General features: G+C 37.4%; 2 protein-coding genes across 2 annotated transcripts in view; one reads left to right on the plus strand and one right to left on the minus strand.

Annotated features, from left to right (window-relative positions):
• Positions 1-23,768, plus strand: part of macrod2 (mono-ADP ribosylhydrolase 2) — a 754,657-nt gene that overhangs the window by 99,084 nt on the left and 631,805 nt on the right. The window lies entirely within an intron of this gene.
• flrt3 (fibronectin leucine rich transmembrane 3) lies at positions 8,711-23,376 on the minus strand. The gene is made up of 3 exons (XM_041252937.1): positions 22,967-23,376; positions 14,408-15,203; positions 8,711-13,291 (listed from the first exon to the last, which is right to left on the minus strand). The coding sequence occupies exon 3, from the start codon at positions 13,250-13,252 to the stop codon at positions 11,294-11,296; it is 1,959 nt and encodes a 652-aa protein (XP_041108871.1). The 5' UTR covers positions 13,253-13,291; positions 14,408-15,203; positions 22,967-23,376; the 3' UTR covers positions 8,711-11,293.

Consider the following 23,768-nt stretch of genomic DNA (forward strand, 5'->3'; position numbering starts at 1 on the left):
TGTTCGCTGCTTGATAGACGGGAGATCAAGACGGAGGTTAGGGTTGATAAGCCCCACAGACGCGCAGGTTTTATTTACAGAGAGCATACATTCATTCAGATGTACTAAAGGCAAAAATAAAACTCTACAAAAACTACAGCTACAAGTTGTCATGAACACGGGTAACGCTACTCCCCTACACAAGAAGACCCGCTCCCACATCTCACATTACATTCTTGAAACTAATCCCTGATTAGTAAACAAAACCCTGGTCCTGGTTACATACACAGTGGTCGGCGGTTCTGGCTTATTTCAGATCCGATCCTGGTTCACAGTGATGTTGTTCGGAGGACTTCAGCAATATGTTTTGTCTTTGTCCAGTTAGCGTGGACCATCTTCAATCCTTTGTCTTAAGGCCTTGGAACAACCCTGAGGTGTATAATTGGGACCTTTTTATAACCAACGCCCTGCTAGAACACAGGATCTCACAGGAGCGTTGAAACTATAAACTAAATTTTAACTATTTAAAAACATTATTTATATTTATTTATTTATATACAGTCTGGGCAAGATAGCTTCATCCAGTATTGCAGAACTATAACCCAGTCTTGGGAATACCAAAATAAGTACCATTTTTAAAAATGTGCTTTTCAAAATCAGACACTGTACAATAACTAGCACAGTACAACATACTATTTACTTTGTTTAAAATATATTTTGAACTGGAAGAAACTATAAACTCAATTTGATGTTATTGTAGAGCGTGACTATTGTGGTCTGTACATGATAAATTATGGATTGGTGTTTATTATCTTTGACGTCACCAGTCATTTATACCTGACCTTAACTTCCATTAGTACCGCAGAGGCATAGGCTTCTCTGTAACGGGACATTTTACCTCTAATGAAATTGCTACAGTATGATCTCATCCATTAACATTGATAATGAGAGTGGAACCTTAATTCACAAGGCCAAGAAGCACTGATTGATTATCTCCAGCCAGCTACTGTAATGCTATTGTTTGGTAACCTGTAAGGCAGCAGGAAATGTTGGACCATCTGCTTGTAGCTTTTATAGTAGTTTATCATAATGGACATTAATGAATTAATAATTACCAAAATGTTTAAATCCTCCATGCAGTAAAGTTAGCATTTTCACAAAATTTCGAGGGTCCTATTTAAATATATTTTATGGGCCCTATTCTGATTTTAAATGAGTGTGAGCGCAATCGCAATGGTTAGCCAATCACATCTGCCCCGCAGGGAGTGGCTTCTCCAAAAGTGTGATTTTCTAATGAAATTAAAAGCCCAGTGCAAGCGCTTGTAGTGGCATACTGACATCGCCCAGCCAATCAATGCTGAATAGGCTGGGGAATCTGATATCCAGTCAGGGCGAGGCAACAATCCCTTTAAGAGACAGAATGCGATTGCGTCACCGCCAGGATCCGTTTAAAATGTTGAAGTGGCAATCATGTCGAGCAGCAGTAACACAGAGCAAGAAAAAACAGCGCTAGTCAGAACAGCAAGTAGTAGATCACTCGCCGAGAGCATACTTAAACCACGCTTCACAGGAGATAGCTATGTTAATATCTGTTAACATTCATTCGTCCACTACTTCTGGTCCTGGCTATTAGCGGTGCCGTACGTTATTGGTTTATGTGTGTTTCTTCTGTGCTAAAACTGACAGGAATACTTTTTGTCTGCGCTGACTTTCAAGTTTGTTTTCTGAAAACTTATCACAAGATGGCTTTGTGGTGACAGCAGACCTGGAAGAAACACACAGTACTGTTAGTAAATTATTGAACTGATGCACAGATTTATTGCAAAATAAAAGGTTTAAACACAAAACAAAACACTTGAACAAACAAAATGGGACGATGGCCAAAACAGACACAACCAGACACGGAACATGCAATAAATCTAGCACGAATAGCAATTGTTTATTTCAATTATTTTTTTAAATTAATTTTCTGCTTTCGAACTTAATACAAAAACAATGAGGGGGAAAAAAAAAGAAAAACTGCATTAGTGTATGGTGATATCATTTGAAAGTAAAATAAGTAAATAAAAATAAGTATAGGCTAAATCATCTTATCAGCCATACAGCACACAATCAGTAAACAAAAATACCTGCTTTGGATACACAAAAAGAAAAAAAAAAGTGGGGGTCTCAGACTATTGCAAGAAAATTCAGCCAAGAATAATAAAAGGAATTAAGGAGAGGGAATTGGAAGTTGGAAGGTGTCAAAATATGAGAGAAAGGGCTGCCATGCAGTATAGAATTTAGTGCTAGATCCATTAAGAGTGAATCTAATTTTTTCAAGTTTGAGAAATTGCGTGGTGTCTCTATCCCAATGAACATGAGCGGGCGGGGCAGCTTGCTTCCAGTTCATCAAAATAAGGCGGCTAGCCAGAAGAGATGCAAAGGCTGGGTTGGTATTTGGACAAAAGTAGATCATCCGGGGCAACTCCAAATATCGCTATAAGTGGTATCGGGTCAATAGGCAAAATACAAATTTGGGAGGAGGTCTCAAAAACAAAGTGTGGTTAGCCTAGGACAGGTCCAAAACATATGGATCAATGAGGGTGGAGCCTGCTTACATCTATCACATGTGGGATCAATATTAGGAAAGATATTTGCTAATTTAGTTCTGGACATATGGATGCGATGGAGGATTTTGAATTGAATCAGACTGTGACGTGCACAAATAGACAATAGAATGTGTCATCTGTAAAACTAAAGCGAAGGTCCTGCACCCAGGCAGCACTTATAATAGTTATTGAAGGACAGTTTAAAGATAAAATAGAATTGTAGATTTTAGAAATCATATCCCTGTATTGAGGATTAAGTTTAAGTAGAGAATTAATGGGGGATTGAACAGGTGCACTGGGGAAATGAGTCACCTTCCTATGCACAAAGTGTCGAATCTGCAAGTACCGAAATAAATGTTTATTTAGAACATTGTATTTTTGTGAAAGTTGCTCAAAAGAGGCAAAATTATCATCAATATAGAGATCTTTCACAAATTTCAGACCCTTATCATGCCATACCTGCAAGGAAACATCACTCAAAGAGGGTGCAAAATTATGATTCATAGCAATGAGTGAAAACACTGATTGAAATTGGAAACCAAAATTCTGTCTGAACTGGGCCCATATCCTAAGGGAATGTCTTACTACAGGGTTAGAACTCAACTGCGTGAGAGAAAGAGGCAGAGAGGAACACATTAATGCTGGTAAAGATGTGGGCTGACAAGAGGCAGCTTCAATCAGTAAGTTGTTAGCTGACCAGTAATAGAATTGAAAATTGGGCAAGGCCAGTCCTCCCAATCTTTTTGGCTGTTGTAAGAGGGACCTGCGAATACAGGGTTTTTTCTCATTTCATATAAAAGATGAAATTAGTGTATCCAACGTCTTGAAAAAAGATTTAGGAATAAAAATAGGAATACACTGGAAAAGATACAAGAATTTAGGAAGCACCTTCATTTTAACTGAATTAATGCGGCCAGCAAGCGAGAGAGGCAAAGCGGACCAGCGGATAAAATCTTGTTTAATATGTTCCACTAAGGGGGTGAAATTAGATTAAAGAGATCTACGTAGACCTTGTTACAGAAATTCCTAGATAAGTAAATTTATCATAAATAATTTTGAAAGGTAGATCAGCAAATTGACAACATATTGCTGCAGGATTGATTGGAAATAATTCACTTTTATATACATTTGTAAATTGATCTAGGGTAGACAAAATATGAGGAAGGGATGTAGAGGGGTCAGATACATAAAGGAGGAGATCAGGGAAACCTTTTGCTACAGACCACCCCACTAACAAGCTGATTACAGCGAAGGGAAGCAGAAAGGGACTCAATTGCAATGGCAAATAATAGAGGAGATAAGGGGCATTCCTGATGGGATCCACACTGCAGAGAAAAGTATCCAGAGTTCATACTGTTGGTACAAACTGAGGCAACAGGAGAGTTATAGAGTAATTTTATCCAAGAAATAAAGTTCTGACCAAATCCAAATTTTTGAAGGGTAGCAAAGAGGTAATCCCATTCCACGTGGTCAAAAGCCTTCTCAGCGTCTAATGAAATAAGCACTTCAGGGTCCGGATGAGCCGAAGATAATATTAAACAAACGTCTTCAGTTAAAAAAAAGAGTGGCGGTTCTGGATGAAACCTGTCTGATCTAAACAGATAATAGAAGGAATAATTGATTCGAGCCTGTGAGCTAGAGCCTTAGCTGAAATCTTGACATCTGCATTATGTAATGAAACTGGGCGATATGAGCAGCAGTCGAGAGGGTCCTTATTCTTTTTTTAACAGTAGGGATATTGAGGCTTGATAAAGTGTAGGGGGGAGAGATTGCGACTTAAATGATTCAGTGAACATAGACATCAAAAATGTGAAAGTTGGGATGAAAATGTTTTATAGAATTCGACTAAAAAAACATCAGGTCCAGGACATTTGCCACTTTGCGTTGATTTAATGGCCTCTGTTATTTCCTCAATAGAAAAGGGCTCTTCTAAGCTATTTGTTGATTGGGGGTTGATAGAAGGCATGTCGAGATTCTGAAAAGAGTCAAAGAATGATCCATAACAGATTCAGAAGTATACAAATTTGAGTAAAACTATTTAAATTGCTCATTGATAGCTTTTTGCTCGGTGGAAACAAAGCCTGATTGTGTTCGAATTTCAGTAATTAAGTGAGAAGCACTAGACTGATGCAGTTGGTGAGCTAAAAGCTTGCTTGCTTTATCACCATGTTCATACAAAACATGACGTGATCTGAGTATTTGTTTTTCTACCTGTTGAGAGGCAAGCAAATCAAATTCTGTTTGCAGTCTTAGTCGCTCCTTTTCAAATCAGGGGTGGGTAAAACAGCATACTGCTGATCCAGCTGGAGAATAAGATTACTAAGAGTACTGTCTACCTGTAGGAAATAAAAAGTGCCACGGATCAGAGACACTGCAGTCTGACAGAAAGGATCGGATGGTTAACACAGTTTTAGAAAGTGAGGTAGATTTTGAAGATGAACGATCTAAAGCAGGATTCAATCCCCACCCAAAAGCAAGTGATGTGTATTTAAATCAGGAAGTAAGGCAAACCAAAATTATAATTAAAATCCCTGTCATCCCAGTTTGGGGCATAAACATTGGTCAGACTCATAGGAGTACCATAAGCAGACAACATCTTACAACACCTACAACAACAACATAACGACCATTCTTATCAGCAATAACTTCAGAAGCAACAAATGGTATGTTCATATGTACTAAGATTGCAGCACCTCTGGCCTTAGCATGAAATGTTGAATGATAGAGCTGCCCCACCCATTCCCTGCGCATGCGTAAGTGATCTGACATTCGATAATGGGTTTCCTGCAAGAATGCAATGCCAGCATTTAAATGCTGGAGATGTGCGAGAACCTTTTTTCGTTTCACTGGGTGATTTAGCCCTTTTACATTCCCAACTTAAACTTGACACCAGTACCTCTGTTAGCAGACATCATAATAGCAAAAACACAAGATCAAACTATAGGCTGTAAAAAGTAAGATTAGGGAAAAGAGATCTATTGTCAACTTTAAATAGCATGGTATAGTTGTTTGAGACCCAATAGAAAAAAAGAGAAAGGCGACAAAATAACTTGGATTAACCCCCCTGGTAGCAACTCCCCAAATGAGAAGCAAGCCCACCCAAACATTTAAGAATAGCAACCCACTCAGATTGTGTGTTAGCCACTAAAACCAGGGCTTAAAACCCCATTGAACATTTCAGCATAGTCTACAAAACTTCATAACATATTGCAACTTAGCTGTGCTGACTTCCAGGCAAGGGAGAATGTCATTATCATAGAAAGCTTCAGCCTCCTGTACCGAATTAAAAATTAAATTCCGACACTTAAAGACTATATGAAGCCTGGCTGGATAGAGCAAGCTGAACTTAATTCCCTGTTTATACAGTCTTGTCCTTATGTCCTTAAAAGCTGCACGGCTTCGGGCGACATCTGAGCTAAGGTCTAGAAAAATATGAGATCCCAAAAGGTGAGGGTATCCCGCTCCCTCACCAGCCGGAGGACAAGCTCTTTGGTCTAATAGCGATGAAAGCGGACAATCACAGGTGTGGGCCTTAGGTGAGGGGCAGGCATTGGCACCAGAGAACAATGTGCCCGATCCAGCTCCGGAGCTGATCCTAGCACCCCACTCCCAAATAACTCCACAAAGAAATTAGACATAAACTTAGTAGAGTGCGAGCCCTCAATCCCCTCTGGCAGACCGATGATTCAGAGATTCTGACGCCTGCTACGATTTTCCAGATCCGACAACTTCTCCTTAATCATCTTGTTGTCAGGAGCAAGTGAAACACAAGAGGCCTCCAACTCACGAACTTGATCCCCAGTGTCGTCAGCTGAGTGCTCGAGGCTATCAATGCGGTGTCCATGTGAAGTAACTGGGGTCTGGATGGCATGGATAGGAGCTTTAAAACAAGCAAACGAGTTCTGAAACTCTGCAGTAAGATCAGCATTAAGGGCTGCGCAGAGCTTTTCTAGCTCGGAGACTACGGCAGACATAGAAACTGGCGCCAGCTCGGCCGGGTCAGCAGGCCCCTTGGTAGTGGAATCCAGAGGTAAAGAGTCTGTCGTCCCTCGTTTAGGTTTATTTAGCTTTGACATCGTATGGTAGGTCAGGTATACAAATATGTTACAAAAATCAACACAATTAAAATATATATTAAAGATTGGGTTTGCTAAGTAAATTTATAGTTTGTGGGAGCGAGCCTCACATGTGTCTACTCCATCTAGTGCTCGACTGGAAGTCACGAATAGCAATTGTAATGGTTCTTTTTACTTCACCTCCTGACTCTCGTTCCGGCTCTGAAAAAACTAACCCTGAGTGAGTGATTTGTGCTCCTTTTATCTACAGCTGGGCCGGAAGTCCTTGGTAATTATCACTAGAACGACCAAGGCGGTCATTTTGACTGTTTTTGGAATTTAAATTTAAATTGCGGTGCGTTTTTGAGACACGGAGCTGTGCTTTACTGACTTTTCCTAACTGTATGTACTAATTACCCTGACAAAGAAAGAATGACCGTTTATTTACAATGTTTCAGTTGTGCAGATGCTTTATATGACATTCCTGGATAAAACTTATATTCAATTGTTTGTCCTTTCATTCTAATATTTATGTTGTTTTTAATATGCTCGTCAAATTGACTGGTCGTTGTTGTTGTAGGTATGCCTATAAACATGGTCGCTCTAGTGTTAATCATTCACTTGCATGTCTGCACAGTCTGCTCGTGAACTAATTTGTGCAATCATTGTGCCCACATATAAATGCACGCTTTACTCTGCACTCCCCATGCTTAAATACAAATATACATTTTAAATCACCCATGCTACATAACCCACACTCTCTTCACCACTGCATACATACATATAAACAATAGCACACCACACAAACACAAAATACGTACAGGGGCGAGGGTACCCCGCCACAAAGCTATTTGTTTTACATTCTGTTTAACAGCCTCTGTGGTAGCCTTTCATTTAATGTGTGATTCTGAAGCTAAATAGCGATCGATTGTATTTTCTCCAGTCACATTACAAGATGTGCAAAACAATTTACCTCCAACTGCATGTTAAGTTTCATTGGGAAATGTTTTGACACGATCCTCAGCTGAAATATACTTAGCTTTTTTTGCTTTGTCGTCCATTTTTGGTATTGTACCTCCAATGCTGAAAACTAAATTTAAGCAAACTAAATCAAAATAACAATGCAACACTGACTTTGTCCCACCTCCTACTGTACAGTACAGGTCACAGAAAAGCCAGTACAGATGCACGGATAAGCTGATTTAAACCATCGTTGTCATGTGAACAGTAAACAAGAAAGGTAACCGCTTTGGAGTATTTTTTTTTAATGGTATTTGTCTAAGGACGTTTATACTTTTTCTTTCTTTGATTTCCTCTTTCTGTGTCAGTCCAAATATACTCAGTTGCTACTTAGGACTACTTTGCTTTTTACAGTGTGTTCAATTTAAGTTTCTGATTGTGCCAATAAATAAACCCGGTTTCAGCGGGTCTTAACACAGTGCTCAGTTGTCTATTTGGGACCTCATTGTGCTGTCATCAGAAGTGCTTTGGCAAATATGTTAATGATACCACACCCCAAAATTTATGCCGACCCGTGGCAATGAGGCAGGTGCTCTGTAATGGCGCAAGACATGTTTTCAGAGTACCGTTTCAGTGCAGTGGGTTTGTTTTTTTTATGACTTCGCTCCATTTATACGCCACAGAATCAGGGGCAAGCCCTGTTCGTGCTTGCATTCGTTATTTTGTGCTGTGAACAGAATACAGCGCTATATGTTTACCGTAGATCAAAGATCGGTTAGGGACAGCTTTTTTCATCAGGTCTGCTTTTGTTAATTTTGCAGAAATGGTTTATTCAGAAATGCATTTCATACATATTTTTACTGCTCTTTCTTAAGACTGATGAGTTTAGTACCATTATTTGTTTGTTTATTTAGCAGACCCCTCAATCCAAGGCCACTTAGAGACTAGGGTGTGTGAGCTATGCATCAGCTGCAGAGTCACTTACAACAACTGAAAGACCAGAGTATAAAGGGGTTAAGTGACTTGCTCAGAGGCACACAGTGAGTCAGTGACTGATATGAACCGGGGACCTCCTGGTTACATGGGTAATCTTGCAAATAGATAAAAAAAAGCTAATTAATTATACTTCATTTGTCAGCATTTAGTCTTTTGATTTTTCTCATCAGGTATAAAATATGTTTGCTAATTACTCTTGGACCAGTGGTTAAAATGGGGTGGTGTACGCTGGTATGCATAGTGGTAAGAAAAAAAACTGAAGGTATGGCATACCAGCAAATGAAGAAAAATTTAGGGGGCGGTGGGGAGGCGATTTATATAAATCTTTTACTCCTGCAAAACACCCTGTCTGGGCCTCTTTGGTTACAAACTAAAAAAACGTTCTTGACTTCAGTGACTCTACACAGTGTGAGTGTGTTTCACCTGGGAGGTCATGCCCTTATTCTCCGGGAGCACTTCTCCGGCAGGTCACTGTACCCACAAATTTTATGCATTACTTATGTGTTGGAAATCATACCAGTCAAATCTTACTGATACGTTTCGTGTTGAATTTCAACTGTTCTTATTTTTGTGTAATAGTTTTAGGAGGTTAAATGAAAAGAGCAATTTAAGCCAGCCAAAGCACTCTGACTGAGTAATCACCGAGTGACGATTCCGACAGTTTGGACAACAACATCAGAACTAAAAAGAAGCCGGCACTAAGCCTGAATTAAATTAGCAAACTTCTCATCTTCACATCAGACAAGAGCAAAGAAACTCCCCCGCAAGGATTCATTCGTTGATTGTTGGTGTAAACAACAATATCTGGTTCTGTCGTGATGCAAATAAGTTAAATAATTGTCTATTCAAGGTGTAACATGAGCCGACCAGTGGGTAGCATGTAGTATATTCCCAATTGGAAGCACCCCAAAACTTCAACAGCAGTCACTAAAACAAACAAAAAAAATAATTAATGTATACAGACCTTTTATGTTGTGTAGTCTAAAAGCAATTAACAGTAAAACAATGTTATGTTTTTATTGTATAACATTAAAACACTAACAGGTTCTTTTAAAAATAGCTTAATAATAACATATTGTAGATGGCATTTAAAATTATACATAATCCGTAACTCTGGCTGGATGTGGTAAAATCATCCAACCCCTCCACAAACATTTTTTTGTGCATACTGGCACCTTTTCCAAACCACTTTAAACACTGTCTTGGATGTACTTAAAGCTCAGTGACACTATGGTACAAGCACAGTATGATTCTGTACCTTGAATGCCAGCCATACATCAAGTCACACATTTTTCTTGTGCCTGGGGGGTATATCTAATTGAGTATCATTTTGTGTTTTCTACTAATCTAGCGTTTCTGTGGTATTGAATAATATCTCGCACTTTATCCAGATATTGGATGCATTACAGGGCTTTGCAGACAAAAGACCAACTGAGGACAGCAGACTGAGTAGTAATTTCTTAAATATTTTTTTGTTATTCGAGATATTTTGGTATTCAGAACCAGCATCCAGGATGCCTAGAAATGTAACATTGCAACAGTAAATTCAGCACAACACAGTTTGTTTTTATTCACTTTTATTCAGCAATATGACCAAAATTTTCTCATATTCAATTATGTATGAAAAAAGTTAAGTCACTGATTTTTAAAAAGCTAAATACAATAAGCATTGGATCAAGGCACATACAATACTGTCCAAAGGGCGTACAATGCACTTTGGTTTTCAGTTGTAAAGAACATTTAAATTGTGGTTTAAAAAAAAAAAAAAACGTTTTCTTTCTTTCTTTCTTTATTTATTTAATAAAAAATAAAAAAAAAAGCCAGATGCAATATTTTGCTTTTTAAATGCCTGTTTTTCCAAGCTATCACATATTGTGCACAAAGTTGACAAATGTTGCATTGCAATATCACCTTTTTGAGTTGTTAGGCTTTGTTTTAACGACCACTGTCTCTGCTTGTTATTTTCCAGTTTGTGGTAGGTTTTCGGTTGTGTTAGCCTGTGCTTAGTTTATTTTGTACGGCAAGTAACCTAAGGCAGTGGTAGGTATGGAGCATAATCTTTGCACTGCCACTCCAAAGCAGAAACTGCCTGACATTTATTGATACTGCAACATATATTCTTATGAAAAATACCTTTTCAAATCATTGTGTTGCCCATCACTACCTATTTGGAAAAGACTTCATCTTAAATGTGGTTCACAGACCTGTCGTTCTTTTTCTGTGGTTCCCCCTGCAATGGACCATTTTAACTGCAGTTTACTGTTGTGTTTTATCGATAGTTACAATACCAACCAAGTTAAAAATGACCTGTGCTTATATTACAAGGTTCTGAAATGTAATTTTTAAAAAGTCTGATTGTTCAACACAGTAAAAAAAAAAAAAAAAAAAAAAAATCCACTTTCACAGTTGACAAGTCGCCATATTTCAGAACACACAATTTAATTGGTCTGAAACCTTAAGCAAAGATAATACAGTACAAATAACTACAAATTTCTAAAATATAGAATTACAGTTAGTGACCAGGTGTCCCCTCACAGTCCAGTGATAACCTGTAATTCAAATCTTTTAATAAAAGTTCTTAAATATAAATTATATGGCAAATGTACAGAACATTGCTTCTTCAGTCTTTTAAAATCCAGTGTTTTGCAATTGAAGAGTGACCAGTTTAAGTCCCATATTTTTAATTAAAGTCTTAAAATATGTTGTTCATTATCATGAATGAGAATGATCTGAATCTGGAATGCCACTGTCTCTGTAGCTTCTGTTGCTACTGCTACCTTCACTGTGATTGTTCTTATATATGCTCAAGCCATTAGGTGGGAATATGGTATGTATTACAAAATCCTCCTTTGACACTGTCACTGGCTCATTGTTTATTGGTATCATTTGAAAAGAAGTTTCTCTAATTTCTAAGATAGAGTTGTCCTTCTTGGTTCCAGCCTCGGCATAGTCGTCCTTTCTTCTACGGCCTTTGTTGTATGCACAGTTCCTTGAAAACAGAGAGCCATTTCTGTGAACATACCAGCAAACCAATGCTAGCATTATAATTGCCAAAAGTGCCACAGCTCCTCCTATAATAGCTGCCAAAGGCAAGCTAGAGTTTTTGTAAGGTTCCTTCTCTTGCTCCCGGTTCAGAGTTGTTGTGGGGTTGTACATTTTTAGAGATGCAGTCTCGGTTTGTATACAGACAGGCGTATCATCAGACAGATGTAAATTATTGGTTTCCATAGGAACCATGCATATCCGGTATGAAGACTCTGGCTCAAGTGCTGTGAGTAAATACTCGGTTGTATATCCTTGAACAATAGTTTCAGTGATGGAACCAAAAGCAGGGTTGTGGCCTATCTTCAGCCAGCTAAGTCGCAAGGCTGTCAGAGACTGTGCGACTTTCCAGGAAATGTGAATAGTTTCAGTGCTGATAGATTTCACACTTATTGTAATGATTTTCCTGGCTGGGGTTGTTGTGGAGTGGTAGATTTTTTTCAAGTCAGGTCCTTTGACTGCTGGTCTTTTGGTCACAGATGCAGGCCACTGGCCTCTGAATGTTGGCAGTGTGTTTGAAACCACAGTTGTGGTTTGAGTAGTGAGGGGTATTTCTAGCTCTTTGCAGTCAAACAAAGTGTTAGCGAGGTCTTTAATAGCCATCCCTTTTACTTTATCAGGTGCTTGGCACATCAACCCACGTACATTAACCCTAGCTGGCAAGCTACGCAACCAATCCCGCACCCATATCATTCTGCAGTCACAGTACCAAGGATTATTGCGCAACAACAGCTGAGTTAGGTTGTCTAGATCATCGAAGACACCCAGGGGCAAACTGCTCAAGTTGTTGCTGGATAAGTCCAGGCGGTATAATTGTCTGAGATATGAAAATGCATTGGCTGGCACTCTGTTGATGTGGTTTTCCTGGAGATTGAGCTTTTTTAGGGAAGTGCCTGGCAGGTTCCTTGGTGGAGCTGTGAGAGAGTTGCGAACCAAAGACAGCTCAGTTAGGTTAACAAGGTTGATAAACGCCATCTCTCCTATTCCATGATTGTTTAAAAGGTTTCCATCTAAAACTAGACGTTTCAAGTTTATAAGATCCTGCAAGGACTGCTCAGTTATGAAAGATATACGGTTATCATCAAATCTTAGCTCTTCAATGGTTGTTGGGAGACCTACAGGGATGGTGCTAAGGTGATTCCGAGAAAGGAACAGAAGTCGAAGGTGGTTGCTGTCTTGAAATGCCCCTTCATCTATACTGACTGCCGAAACAGAGTTATCATCCATATGTAGTTCCTCGATGTAAGGAATTTGAGCTAGTGAGTTGTGTGTGATAGTTCTAATATTATTCTCCTGCAAATGAAGTTCCTTGACATATTTTGGTAGGTTAGTTGGAAACTCATCCAAGTTGTTGCAGTAGAGGTAAATTCTTTCCACTTTGTTCAAATTCCGCAGTCCTGCTAGAATCCCTGCGTTGTTTATCCGGTTGTTCTGCAGGTAGAGGGTTGTAGCATCCTCAGGAATCCCACTGGGAATGGATGTCAGACCTCGGTCATTGCAATAAATGAACGTTTCGTCACAGCGACACAACTTGGGGCAGGAAGCAGCGCTGACGGAGTGACCTATCAAACTGAGACATAGTCCTATTCGGATCCATAAGAGAAGGAAGCTCTTGCACTTGTAGATCATTCTTAATGGTGAAATTGTATGTCAGATGGATATTTCTTACTGTAGAATGAGAAAATGAAGAAGAGATTAATACATGGGAAATTCTGGGGTAACATGTCTTCGGAAAAACTGCAGACTACAAACAGAAATAATTTTGTTGGATCATTTTGTTGCCTCGGATATTTTCTCTAAAATCTAAAGTAAGTTAACCCTTAACGAATGAAGGGTTAAGTCTGAGTGGTTCCTGTAGTTCTTTAAATTAGTTAAAGAAATAGTTATGTAAACTAGAATTTCTCTAATGGCTATAGTCGTAACAATGAATCAAGCCCAGACTTGGTTTTTCACTCGGATAATGCAGTATGCAGCTTTGACGGTTTAGTAGTGTATAATGGCAGGTGTACTTGTCTCACTGTAGTGTTTCAGTGCAGATTTTAGTGACAAAGCCAAAGGGAACTCAGTGGATACCTGATGATAAGGTGTGGTATAATAAATCCTGTCTATAGATCAGCAGAAGCCCATAAATTGTGTTTGTTTACAGTTAAGTCGTAATCCTAGCACACACATTGTCTGGCTTGGATTCCTGAAAGAATTCAAAAGGAGGCAGCTTTTAGGGAATGTTTTGAGAGATGGTCAACTGGGTTATAATTTGTCTGCTCAACACTATTTGTGCTACAATAAAAGCCCCTTTGGGCTTGACAGGTGCACTCTGAGAGATAATGGGGGAATCATTTAACCAATAAATTTAAAGTGACTTAATTGCTTAAGGGGTTAGGACGGGGTCCTAAAAAAAAAAAAATATTTGATATAATTTCAAAATGCTTGGAATAAGCCATAAATCAAATTAGCTGAATGAAGACATGATGTTAAATTTAAGACTCACAAAATTAAATGGAAAAATAAAGAGGACAAGGTACAGTTAAATATATTGGATCAGTTATCATATAAATATGAAGTTGAATGTGTGGAGATGTTTTGTGAAGAGGTGTTTAATGAGGAGAGGTATATCTGTGAAGCAATGACATCCTCATTTTAACTTTTCCTTTTAATTAGTCAAATACAGATTTACTATTCTACTTGTATATTGCTATCATGACCTATTTTCCAGCAAATGTGATTATAAATTGTGTTGTAGTTTCTCAAGCATATAAAGGAAAAATACATCAATATTTGTCATACCTGATTTAAAGGTGCCGGTAAATCCTGTGCTCACGGAAATCCAATGCAGAAAATTTTCAGCTTGTAAGACTGGGCTTTTCAACAATATGGTCCAGTCTCTGGTTATTTCCTGCACTGGCAGTGGCTGCACAACTGATCCTTGTTTATACTGTCAACCTCCTGGCTAGTCTCACAATTCTTAGTGATCATTCCAACAAAGGGTTTACCATGGCATATAAAGAATTCTGCTTGAAGACAAACCTTAAGCTTCTTGCTCTTGTGCAAGAAGGCGATTCAGTTATTAATAAAAATAGTGCACCAAGGCTCTTGTTTTGTGTGTGTGTAGTGGTTAACGGCCGTAACCCAAATAACACATTTTGAAACTCTTAAAAGCTCCTTTCTGCAGTGTGAGTGAGAAAAGCAAGTCCAGCTTCACCTTGGGGAAACCATTCATATTGTTGAGGCTTGACTGATGTGCTGTCCTCTTCAGAGCGGCAACCCTTTTTTTATTTTGTTTTTTTCGGTCTGGATTATCCAGCTGTAAATTGCACACAGTAGATTGTTCCCAAATAAATCTACCCCACATGTACAGAGCGACATGTAGGGGTTGCCCAATTGTTCCTTTCCCTTTCTTTACGCCAAGTCAGTATCCAAGGTGTTTGTATCAGGAAGCATTTACTTTATACTTCATCAAAATTAACTCCTTAGCCATGAGTTAAAAAAACAAAATCCAGACGCCCCAAACCTCACAATTGTCTTGTTGTCATACTGAAGGGATAATCAGCTTTCTCTCTCTGTCTTTTTAACCTTGGTCCTTCTGTGAATGAACAATTCAAAAATGGACAAAGTTAGCCATGTAACAGAATTTATCTTGATATAATTAAAACTGAATGCGTCATCCCAAGCAACAATTACTGTTGACAAGTACAGCTGAAGGGTAATAAATGTCTGAGCAGTAACATCATTACTATGTAAATGTCCGATATGTTAATCTAAGATACACCAAGAAGGCATCATGTTGATTCATAAAGGTCTGCGGACCAGGCAGGCAGTCACTGCCTATTGCTTTTACTGTGTAACATTATAAACCTCATTTAAAAAAAAAAAGTTTTTTATTGCTGCCTGGTAGTATGACATATATAAGTATCCATGTGTTTTAATAGTACAGCTTCTTAAGTTAATTCATTTTATATGATTTCTGCAAATGAATTCTGCTCAGGCTTGCAAGTAAGTGTGGATGAAACAATTTGAATTAAACAAGACAAATACAGTAATTACAAAATACACTTTTAAAATCAACATGTTCTGTTTGGCAGGTGTTAGCTTTGCAGTGAGACTTTTTACTTTTCAGGTTGCGCAAGGTCAGGTAGTCAGGTGCTCACAAAGCACACGGATAGCATTTAACCAAAATGGAAATGCTTGACCCTGGGTTTGGAGCGCTCCAACTGCACTTCTGCTTTTCCCCACAGTAATTACATAGCATCCTGCAAGCAGAGCATCTGTCCCAGAAATCAGACTAGTCTGCGCTGAATAATAGATGTTTAAGCCCTCATTATCACTGGAAAAGAAAAGGACCTGGCATCCTGCAAATTCCCTGTTTTTCAAAACACCTGCTACCATGCATCAGGTATTATTTCAAGATGCCCATTTTTGACTTTATTGAGATTAAAAAACAAACAAATTAAAAAAAGAGCGCCTTTGCACAGATATCTGAGATTAGAAAAGTACATGGAATCTTCAAAGGTGGCAATAAAAAGCACTATGCATATGAAATATATAATGATTCTTTTGAACTTTGGCTAGGATTATTACTATGTACTTCAAAGAGTTTTAGCTTTACAGAAAATGTGTTAAACCTTCTGACAAGGGTTGACAAAGGTATACAGAAGGCAGTATTAGAGATTAGTACTATACAGCACAGTGCTAAACTCTCCTGGATATGCAAGATGCCACATGTTGATTTTGTAGTTGCCACATTGTGAGCCTGCTAAAGTTAGAGACCTGCTTTTCTGTTTATTGTTTGATTGTTAGCTACTGTACCGTAGGTGAGAAATGACAAAACACTGTGATGATTAATAGTATTTACCTAATTCCATTCAGATTTAAAAATGTCTACCCTTTTTGTTATGCTACTACATTTTCCTGTAGTATTGTAATAGTGGTTTTATTAAGAAGAAAAAGTCCAGTTTTTAGACGAAAGCCCCTTCAAGCTCATTAAGTTTGTGTACCAAAGGATTAATTTCCTTTTCCCTTTACCCAAATTACACTTGGATAAAAGACCTGACAGAATCTCTTTGAAAGAGGACACCGTTTCTGAGACCTGGATTAGCTGGACTGTTGTGGATTTTTATAAAACCTTTCCCTTCAATTCTCCGCATCTGTGATTGTTTGCACTGCCCTACCGCCCTCCCTGTTTTCTATGGTGATGGCAGAAAAGAATGTCTTTGCATATCAAAAGCTACAGCGATCCTGTCCAAATAGAAACAGGGAGGGGAGGGGATTCCTGCTGCCTTGCTCAGTCTCTGTCACACTCTATTCACTGGATAGCGATTTGGAAGGTTGGCTTAAACTTGAGGCACAAATGAAAATGAAAAAAAAAAAAAAAAAGAAAAATGTCCCCCACTGGCACATGCTCCCTTGGCAGGCCCCTGGTTCTGTGAGCCTGTGGTTCTCAAAGAACTCATTAATTATAAATGAAACATGATTGGAAATTTAAACTGGAACTGGAGATACCTGGGAGAAAATAAGTGGGGGAGTAAAAGGATCGTATAACCTGGATCCCAGACTGTAATACTTGACCTCCTCTTGTCTCACGTCAACCCCTTTCCTGACTGTACAGTAATGGCTTGGAGGATTTGTTTTCCTTTATGGTTCCAACTATCAATATAATATGCATTCCCAAAGCACTTCCATTCTCATAAATTCAAACCTACTTTTAATAGGAATCTGTGCAATAACAAACTGGCTGAACAACAAGTGTATTTAGTGCTTGTGAGTGGGGTCTCCACCATTAACTAAAGCGGGGGAGGGGGAGGGGGGATGGGGAGGGGGAGGGGGGGGGGGATTACTGAGGGAATTGAAAACCAGCCGTGCAGCAGCAAACGTCTGCTTTCCACAGAATCACTTTGGAATTAAAGAAATGAGGAAATGCAATAAACGAAAACTGGTTCTTTTCAGGAATAGTTTAAACTTTTTTAAATTGAAGCGTGATGAAGGGACACCAAAGATGCAGCTGTGGTAATCTAAGTAACAGAGCTCTCTTGTTCTTTTCTTTTAAATTGTATTTTTACTGACATTCTCAGAGCAGACCCTATTTATGTTGAAGTGCCCTCTGTCACAGCTGCTGCTGTTGCTAAATGTTTTGGATTTCTAGAAAGCCTTTGTGCATTGAAACACCACTCCATTGAATGCATTAGATGAAATATATATTGCTTTCATTATAGAGTAGTTTACCACATCCTCTAAAATTATGAAGCGTTTGAGTGTTTTTTTTTTTGTTTTTTTTTTATTAATTTTTATTTTTAAGGAGCCTGACCAATGTATTGTATTGCCATACATATCTGTTAACTAACTGGACAAAAATATAAATAGACAAACCAGGAAATAAGACTTTGCTAATTTGACTGTCACAGTGCTGACTTCATTTTACTATGGCAACAGGAAAACAGCAATGTGCTAAAATGCTTTCATATTAAAAAAAAAAAAAAAAGGTGTTTAATTGCTTTGTGTTTTAATACAGCTGTTTCCTTTGTGATCTGTGCTTTGACTCATGCCCTACCAATTAAATTAATTAAAGTCATTAAATTCTATGCGTTAAATATAGTGAAAGCTAACTCTGATGGAACTGTTCCAAACAGGCATGCATGCAAAGTGTTTCAGTAATTGTAATTCAGATTGTATTTTATGATCAAACATCACATTATTTTACCTTTATTATTATTATTATTATTATTATTATTATGAGTTGAAATAAATGTTCATGAACTAGGAGTTTATATATTTGTAATGTGTACTGCTTTGCTACAAAAGCAAATACTGCCTGGCTTTTATTCGTCTAAATAAGCATGTATCTTCCTGATGCTTATTCAGCAGGAATACAGTGAAAAAACAAACTTTTGTATACCTTTTGGCCCTGCTACCAAAACTGCTTGCATTAGGGGTTGAGTTTTTCTTGTAAATTAAATCAAATGCCAGTAAATTATATTTTAACATCATACATAGTTTTAAACCACTCAACTTTTATGTCCTTTAAAAGTAACTTAACGTTATAAAGAATGCATTTTCATTCAATTTACGTCAGTCGGGATAACAGATACACACCGGCAGTTCATTGCAGTCTTTTAATTTTTTTTTTTGCAGTTTGTGCAGATGTGTTTGCATTGAACTATGTATATTTGGAAGTTCATTTTATGTATTTATATATAAATAAGCGATGCATACTGGCTTTGTTTTGATAGTAGTGCCGTCTAACAGGCCTGCCTGGATGACAGCATTTTCCACGATCATCGGATTTCACAAAAGTGGCTGTTTTATTGTTCAGTACCAGGCAAGCAGAAGGACCTCTAGATCGGCGCCTGAGGAGCCTGGAACGTTGGAGTTTTTGTAGAAAATGTAAGCGTGCTTTGTACCCTGAATAAGAGATTTCTATTGCTAAAACTTTTTGGTAATTGTTTTTTTTTCCTTCACTGCCATGAGAGAAAAAAGTGTTAAAGCTTGAGAATTATTTCTTGAGCACGGTTGGAAAAGCTCAGAGGTTTCTATGGGTGAACTTGCTTCTGCTTCATTTATCCTTACTTGTAAAGTGAAATCAAAAATATGACTTTACCTTTCATCAGAATGCTTTAGGCTAAATGAAATGAAGATGTGATAGCTACTATGTAGAACTCTAAAAGGGCTAATGCACAGTAACTAATAGGTCTAAACACCAATATTTTACACCAGTCAGGTAAAGAAAGATGAAAATGGAAAACAATTTAATTCCTATAATGTACCACCAGTTCCTTTACTTGTTCTTTTTTTTTTTTTTAAATGTACGATGATACCACAGAATTGTGTATAACTGTAGTACACAGTACTGATTTATTGAACTTGTTTTTTAATGACTTTCCAAAACACAGTTAAATATGTACTGTATACTTTGCCTTTTTAATTCAAATAAACATATTTATATACTAAACAGTAGTCTACTAACTTGTGGGCCAATAAACATTGTGATAGTTTGGGTTTGTGTCTAGAATTTAGTATTAAAGTGCAAAAACTGTACATTGTAGAATGTTTAACGATATATGGCAATTCCAGTCTAGGGGACAACTTATCTGGATTTATAGTAATGGAAGAGAACAAAGGTAGGTTTTGTTTCATCAAGTACAGGCAATCTTTTCTGCCTTGTGGAACCTAAGTAACAATCTTACCTGGAAAACTCCTTAAATTCCTGACACTTCATTTAAAATGGTGTAACTACAGTAGAAGTTTTGCTTATACAAAGCTTAGTCAAGGTGTGGATTTCAGACACTGGTGACATACTTTTAAAAAATGATTACCAATATCTGTTGATAATCCTTTAGGCCCTGTGTTTTGGTGTGTATTAACTAGTTTGGGAGATTATCATGCTCCAAAAACACAAAGTGTAATGTGCTATAAACATTTGTCAGGATGAAACAGGTTTTTAGATTTCACGCAGGTAGTAAATTCCTCCATTTTAGGATTTTTTGCTTTTCTTTATTTTGGCTGTGTAAATGAGGCATAAAAGGGAATAGATTTGTTTTGTATTAAAAATGCATTGTTCTGAGGAAATGTTTTCTGTACTGGGCTAAAACAGATTTTACTGTATTTCAAATAATACCTAACAGTAATATATTCCTAAATTTAGAATTGTACTCCCCTAGTTTAATCTAAATGTATTTAAGGCCAGAAGTGCAAGTCTATTTGCAATTACAGATACACGTGTTAAAATTAACGGTGACGCTACAAAAAATAAACCACAGGTTTAAAGGTCTACTTTCTCTTTTGTTTACTTTTTCTGGTAAAGTGATGTTTTTCTTTTGACTGAGTAAAAGAGCTGTGTCAGGCCTGCATAGTTTATGCCCACTTGGGGGTGGTAAGCACCGCAAGAAGCCACCCTTTCAAGAGCTACAGGTCAGATGGCTACTGCTGTTGTCCACTTTACTCGCCATTAATTACAACAAAGTCTCCTGTGGAGCAGAACAGCAAAGGCCCCAGAAAAAAAAAGAAAAACCTTGAACTGTATTTACTCAGCTGAACTTTTACCTCTTAAATTAACTACACTTCTTTTTTTTTTTTTTATTTGAGGAACTGTAATTATTTAACCTTTTGTAACAAACAGATTAATTTATTATGCATGGTGAGGTTTTTATCGTCATAAAGCTGTAATTAAAGACTGTTTAAAGATCAATGGATTCCTCCAAGTATGAAAAGTACTATCTGAAATGTATTTTGCAATCCCTGTATTTTATAATGATTAATATTTTTTTGTTAAATACCAAAGAACTAAATGTGCCTGTTACGGTTTTGCGCCCTGAGGTGTACTAGACACGAAGCACAACTCCTATCTGATTTTAGAAAGTGTTATGCAGAAAGAATCCAGGCAAAGATAATTATGTTGCCTTGACTGCAAAAAGATCTTATCCAAATAAATTTCATGTCTTTTTGTTACTAAAATATTTTAAAAAGAAAATGTGTGTATTAAGGTAATAGTGTTCTGGGAAAAGGTGCTAAAAAAGACATCAGTGTTTTTGTTTTTTTCTGTATAAGTGTACTATCTTTAAGCAGAATATTTGATGTCTTCATTTTATCGGTTTCTGCAATACACAGGTACCTGAAATGAGTTCATCTGTGTTGTTATGCTCAAAAGGCACTGTTGTTTGCAATATACAATGTTGTCCTAACTGTCATTATCAAAAAACTGCATGGTTTTCAGTCATGCAAAAATGAATATAATGCTTGTGATGAGCCTTATTTATAGAAAGCTTGAAATCCAATTTGTCCTAGGTTTGTACCAGAGTGTATCTCTTGATTCTGACTGGTACAGTATGGAGCCAACAGGCTTAGAATTACAGCTGTTGAATCTGTTTCAATATAGATGTCTAAACTGATATAATCTCGATCAGATAAGAGTGATTTAATATCTAAGATAGGTTTACCCCAGCGGAAGGCTATTGGAATAAACAGATCCTTGTCTACATTCAAGAAATACTAATCATGCCACACACATTCACATGAAGTGGCCAGCTTGCATAAACAAAAACTCAATAAAAATGCATGGACATAGCATTCACTTACTGTTGACAAGAATTTTCATCATTCATAAGTGACTGTCTATATGTCAAAATGAATTAATACCACAATGGTTACATCTGAACAAATTAATAGGGATTGCTTGGTACATTTTGGGTAGGAAATATTTTAATTGCACAGTTAAATAAATGCTGCTAAATGTACTCCTGCATGTTCTATAAAAAAGCAACAACAGAGAAGTTAGTTGAGGACTTACTCCACTCAGCAGTGTATTAAAACATTTTTTTTTTCCAGTAGACAAACACCCTAATTTTAATAGCACAAGGCCAGATGACATACAAAGTCTGCAGTTTTTTTCTAATTTAGGAAACATGAGCTGTTTATTTCTCTCCCAAGGCTTGTTAATAACTATGCCAGTCACACAGTTAGTATATCTACCCAAGTCATGCATTTTAAGATTACACTGGGAATTAGGAAGCATTTATTTATATTGTGCATAGGCTATGTTTTATAATTTATTTATTTTTTTATTTCTTTTTTGGGGGTCGATCCTACTACGACAGTACACTAAAATTCATAATTGAGGTTCTGAATTTGTCTGCCAGGACGTGTAAGCAGAAGTAGTTGATGATTAACAGATAGCCTGTACTTGTTACATTATTAAAGGTTGGCAATTGTTGTGAAAAATAGATAACTGTGAGCAAGCTGTGTGTCCGTCATGTCCTGCTACATGTAACGAAGGCTTACTGATTTCCTTTCAGAGATGGGAAAATATCTATTAAGGAATTATACCACACATACATCAAGTTTGAAGAAAAACAACAGCATTGCTATATTTTATGGTGTATATATGTTAAAGCAACTGGCTATAAAAAAAAGGTATTAAATAAAAACACCTGCCTCCTCCCTAGCTGTACCATTGACCATGTTAAAGAGATATGTTGAACTTCAAAGAGAAAACTATAACATGTTTTTAGTGTGTATGAAAATCAAAATAAAATGCTATGCTATTCAATGTTTTTTTTTTTGGGGGGGGGGGGGGGGGGGTTTATAATGTAATTTGCAGAATTGAATGTATGCAGTATCTATGATTCTCTGCTATACTGTTAGTTTTATATTAGTTGTGTATACATATATTGTTTCCATTGCATAATCTAGAAGTGATCTATATAGTGGTAATGTATGTAGGGTACCAATGGCAGTGCCTTGGATGGGTTTTTTTTTTTTTTTTTTTTCCCCCCCCTTCAAATAAATTAAAAGTAACTGTCCCTTTTTAAAGAGAAAACAACCTAAAAAAACCAAAAAAAAAACAACACCACCACTTACCTGACGATCAAGAAAAAAAAGTAAAATCCTGTTTACAATGCAGCCACGAGAATAAATCCAGAAAGAGTCAGCAATAATAGAGCCCTCAGTCTTCAGTTCCAAAAGCACAAAGTACCAGCTACAAGAGTAGTCTGTAGTTCTAGTAGTAACAGGAATGTGTGTGTGTATGTGTGTCTGCACACTCCAATAGCACTAGGAAAGAGTGGGAGAGGGGAGCATTCACTTACATAGACCACAAGTCTGAAGTTGAAGCTGCACCAAGCTGTGCTTCAATACAGCACTGATGTCATAAATGGGAGGGCCTTACTTTGCTCACTCTCCCTGAGATAAGGTTATAAAATAACGAGAGGGTGTGAATTACTGCCACTAGAGGGAGCAAAAGAAAGCAAAATGAATGTGCGACTCCACCAGATTTATTCTTTGCATCTTGCTCAGTTTAAAAACTGAAAAATGCTGTTTCACTGTATAATACATGCAGGAGCTGTGTTATTGTGATGCAACTCCCTTCGCTTGAGGCCTAGGTTTTTACTGTACGCAGCATCTTTGTGTAATAACATGCTTTTTAAGATTTAAGAAATGGAATGGGTGACCAAAATAGTCCCCATATAAAAATAAATGTGTTTTTTTTATTAAAGAATTGTGCTACCTGCCCTTGTAACCCAAATTTCCCAATACTTTACATTGCACAGCTGTTTTTTTTTTTTTAAACAAAGCTGTGACTTATAAACAAATATATATTTTAATGCTTGCATATTATGATTAAGTTTTCCTTTTTAAGATCATTTTGAGTTCCAAATCTGAA

The sequence above is a fragment of the Polyodon spathula genome, chromosome 6 (genome assembly GCF_017654505.1).
Source record: "Polyodon spathula isolate WHYD16114869_AA chromosome 6, ASM1765450v1, whole genome shotgun sequence".
NCBI lineage: Eukaryota > Metazoa > Chordata > Actinopteri > Acipenseriformes > Polyodontidae > Polyodon > Polyodon spathula.

Excerpts from the sequence above, each read along its gene's own strand:
- flrt3 (XM_041252937.1), bottom strand. The coding sequence starts at position 13,252 with ATGATCTACAAGTGCAAGAGCTTCCTTCTCTTATGGATCCGAATAGGA.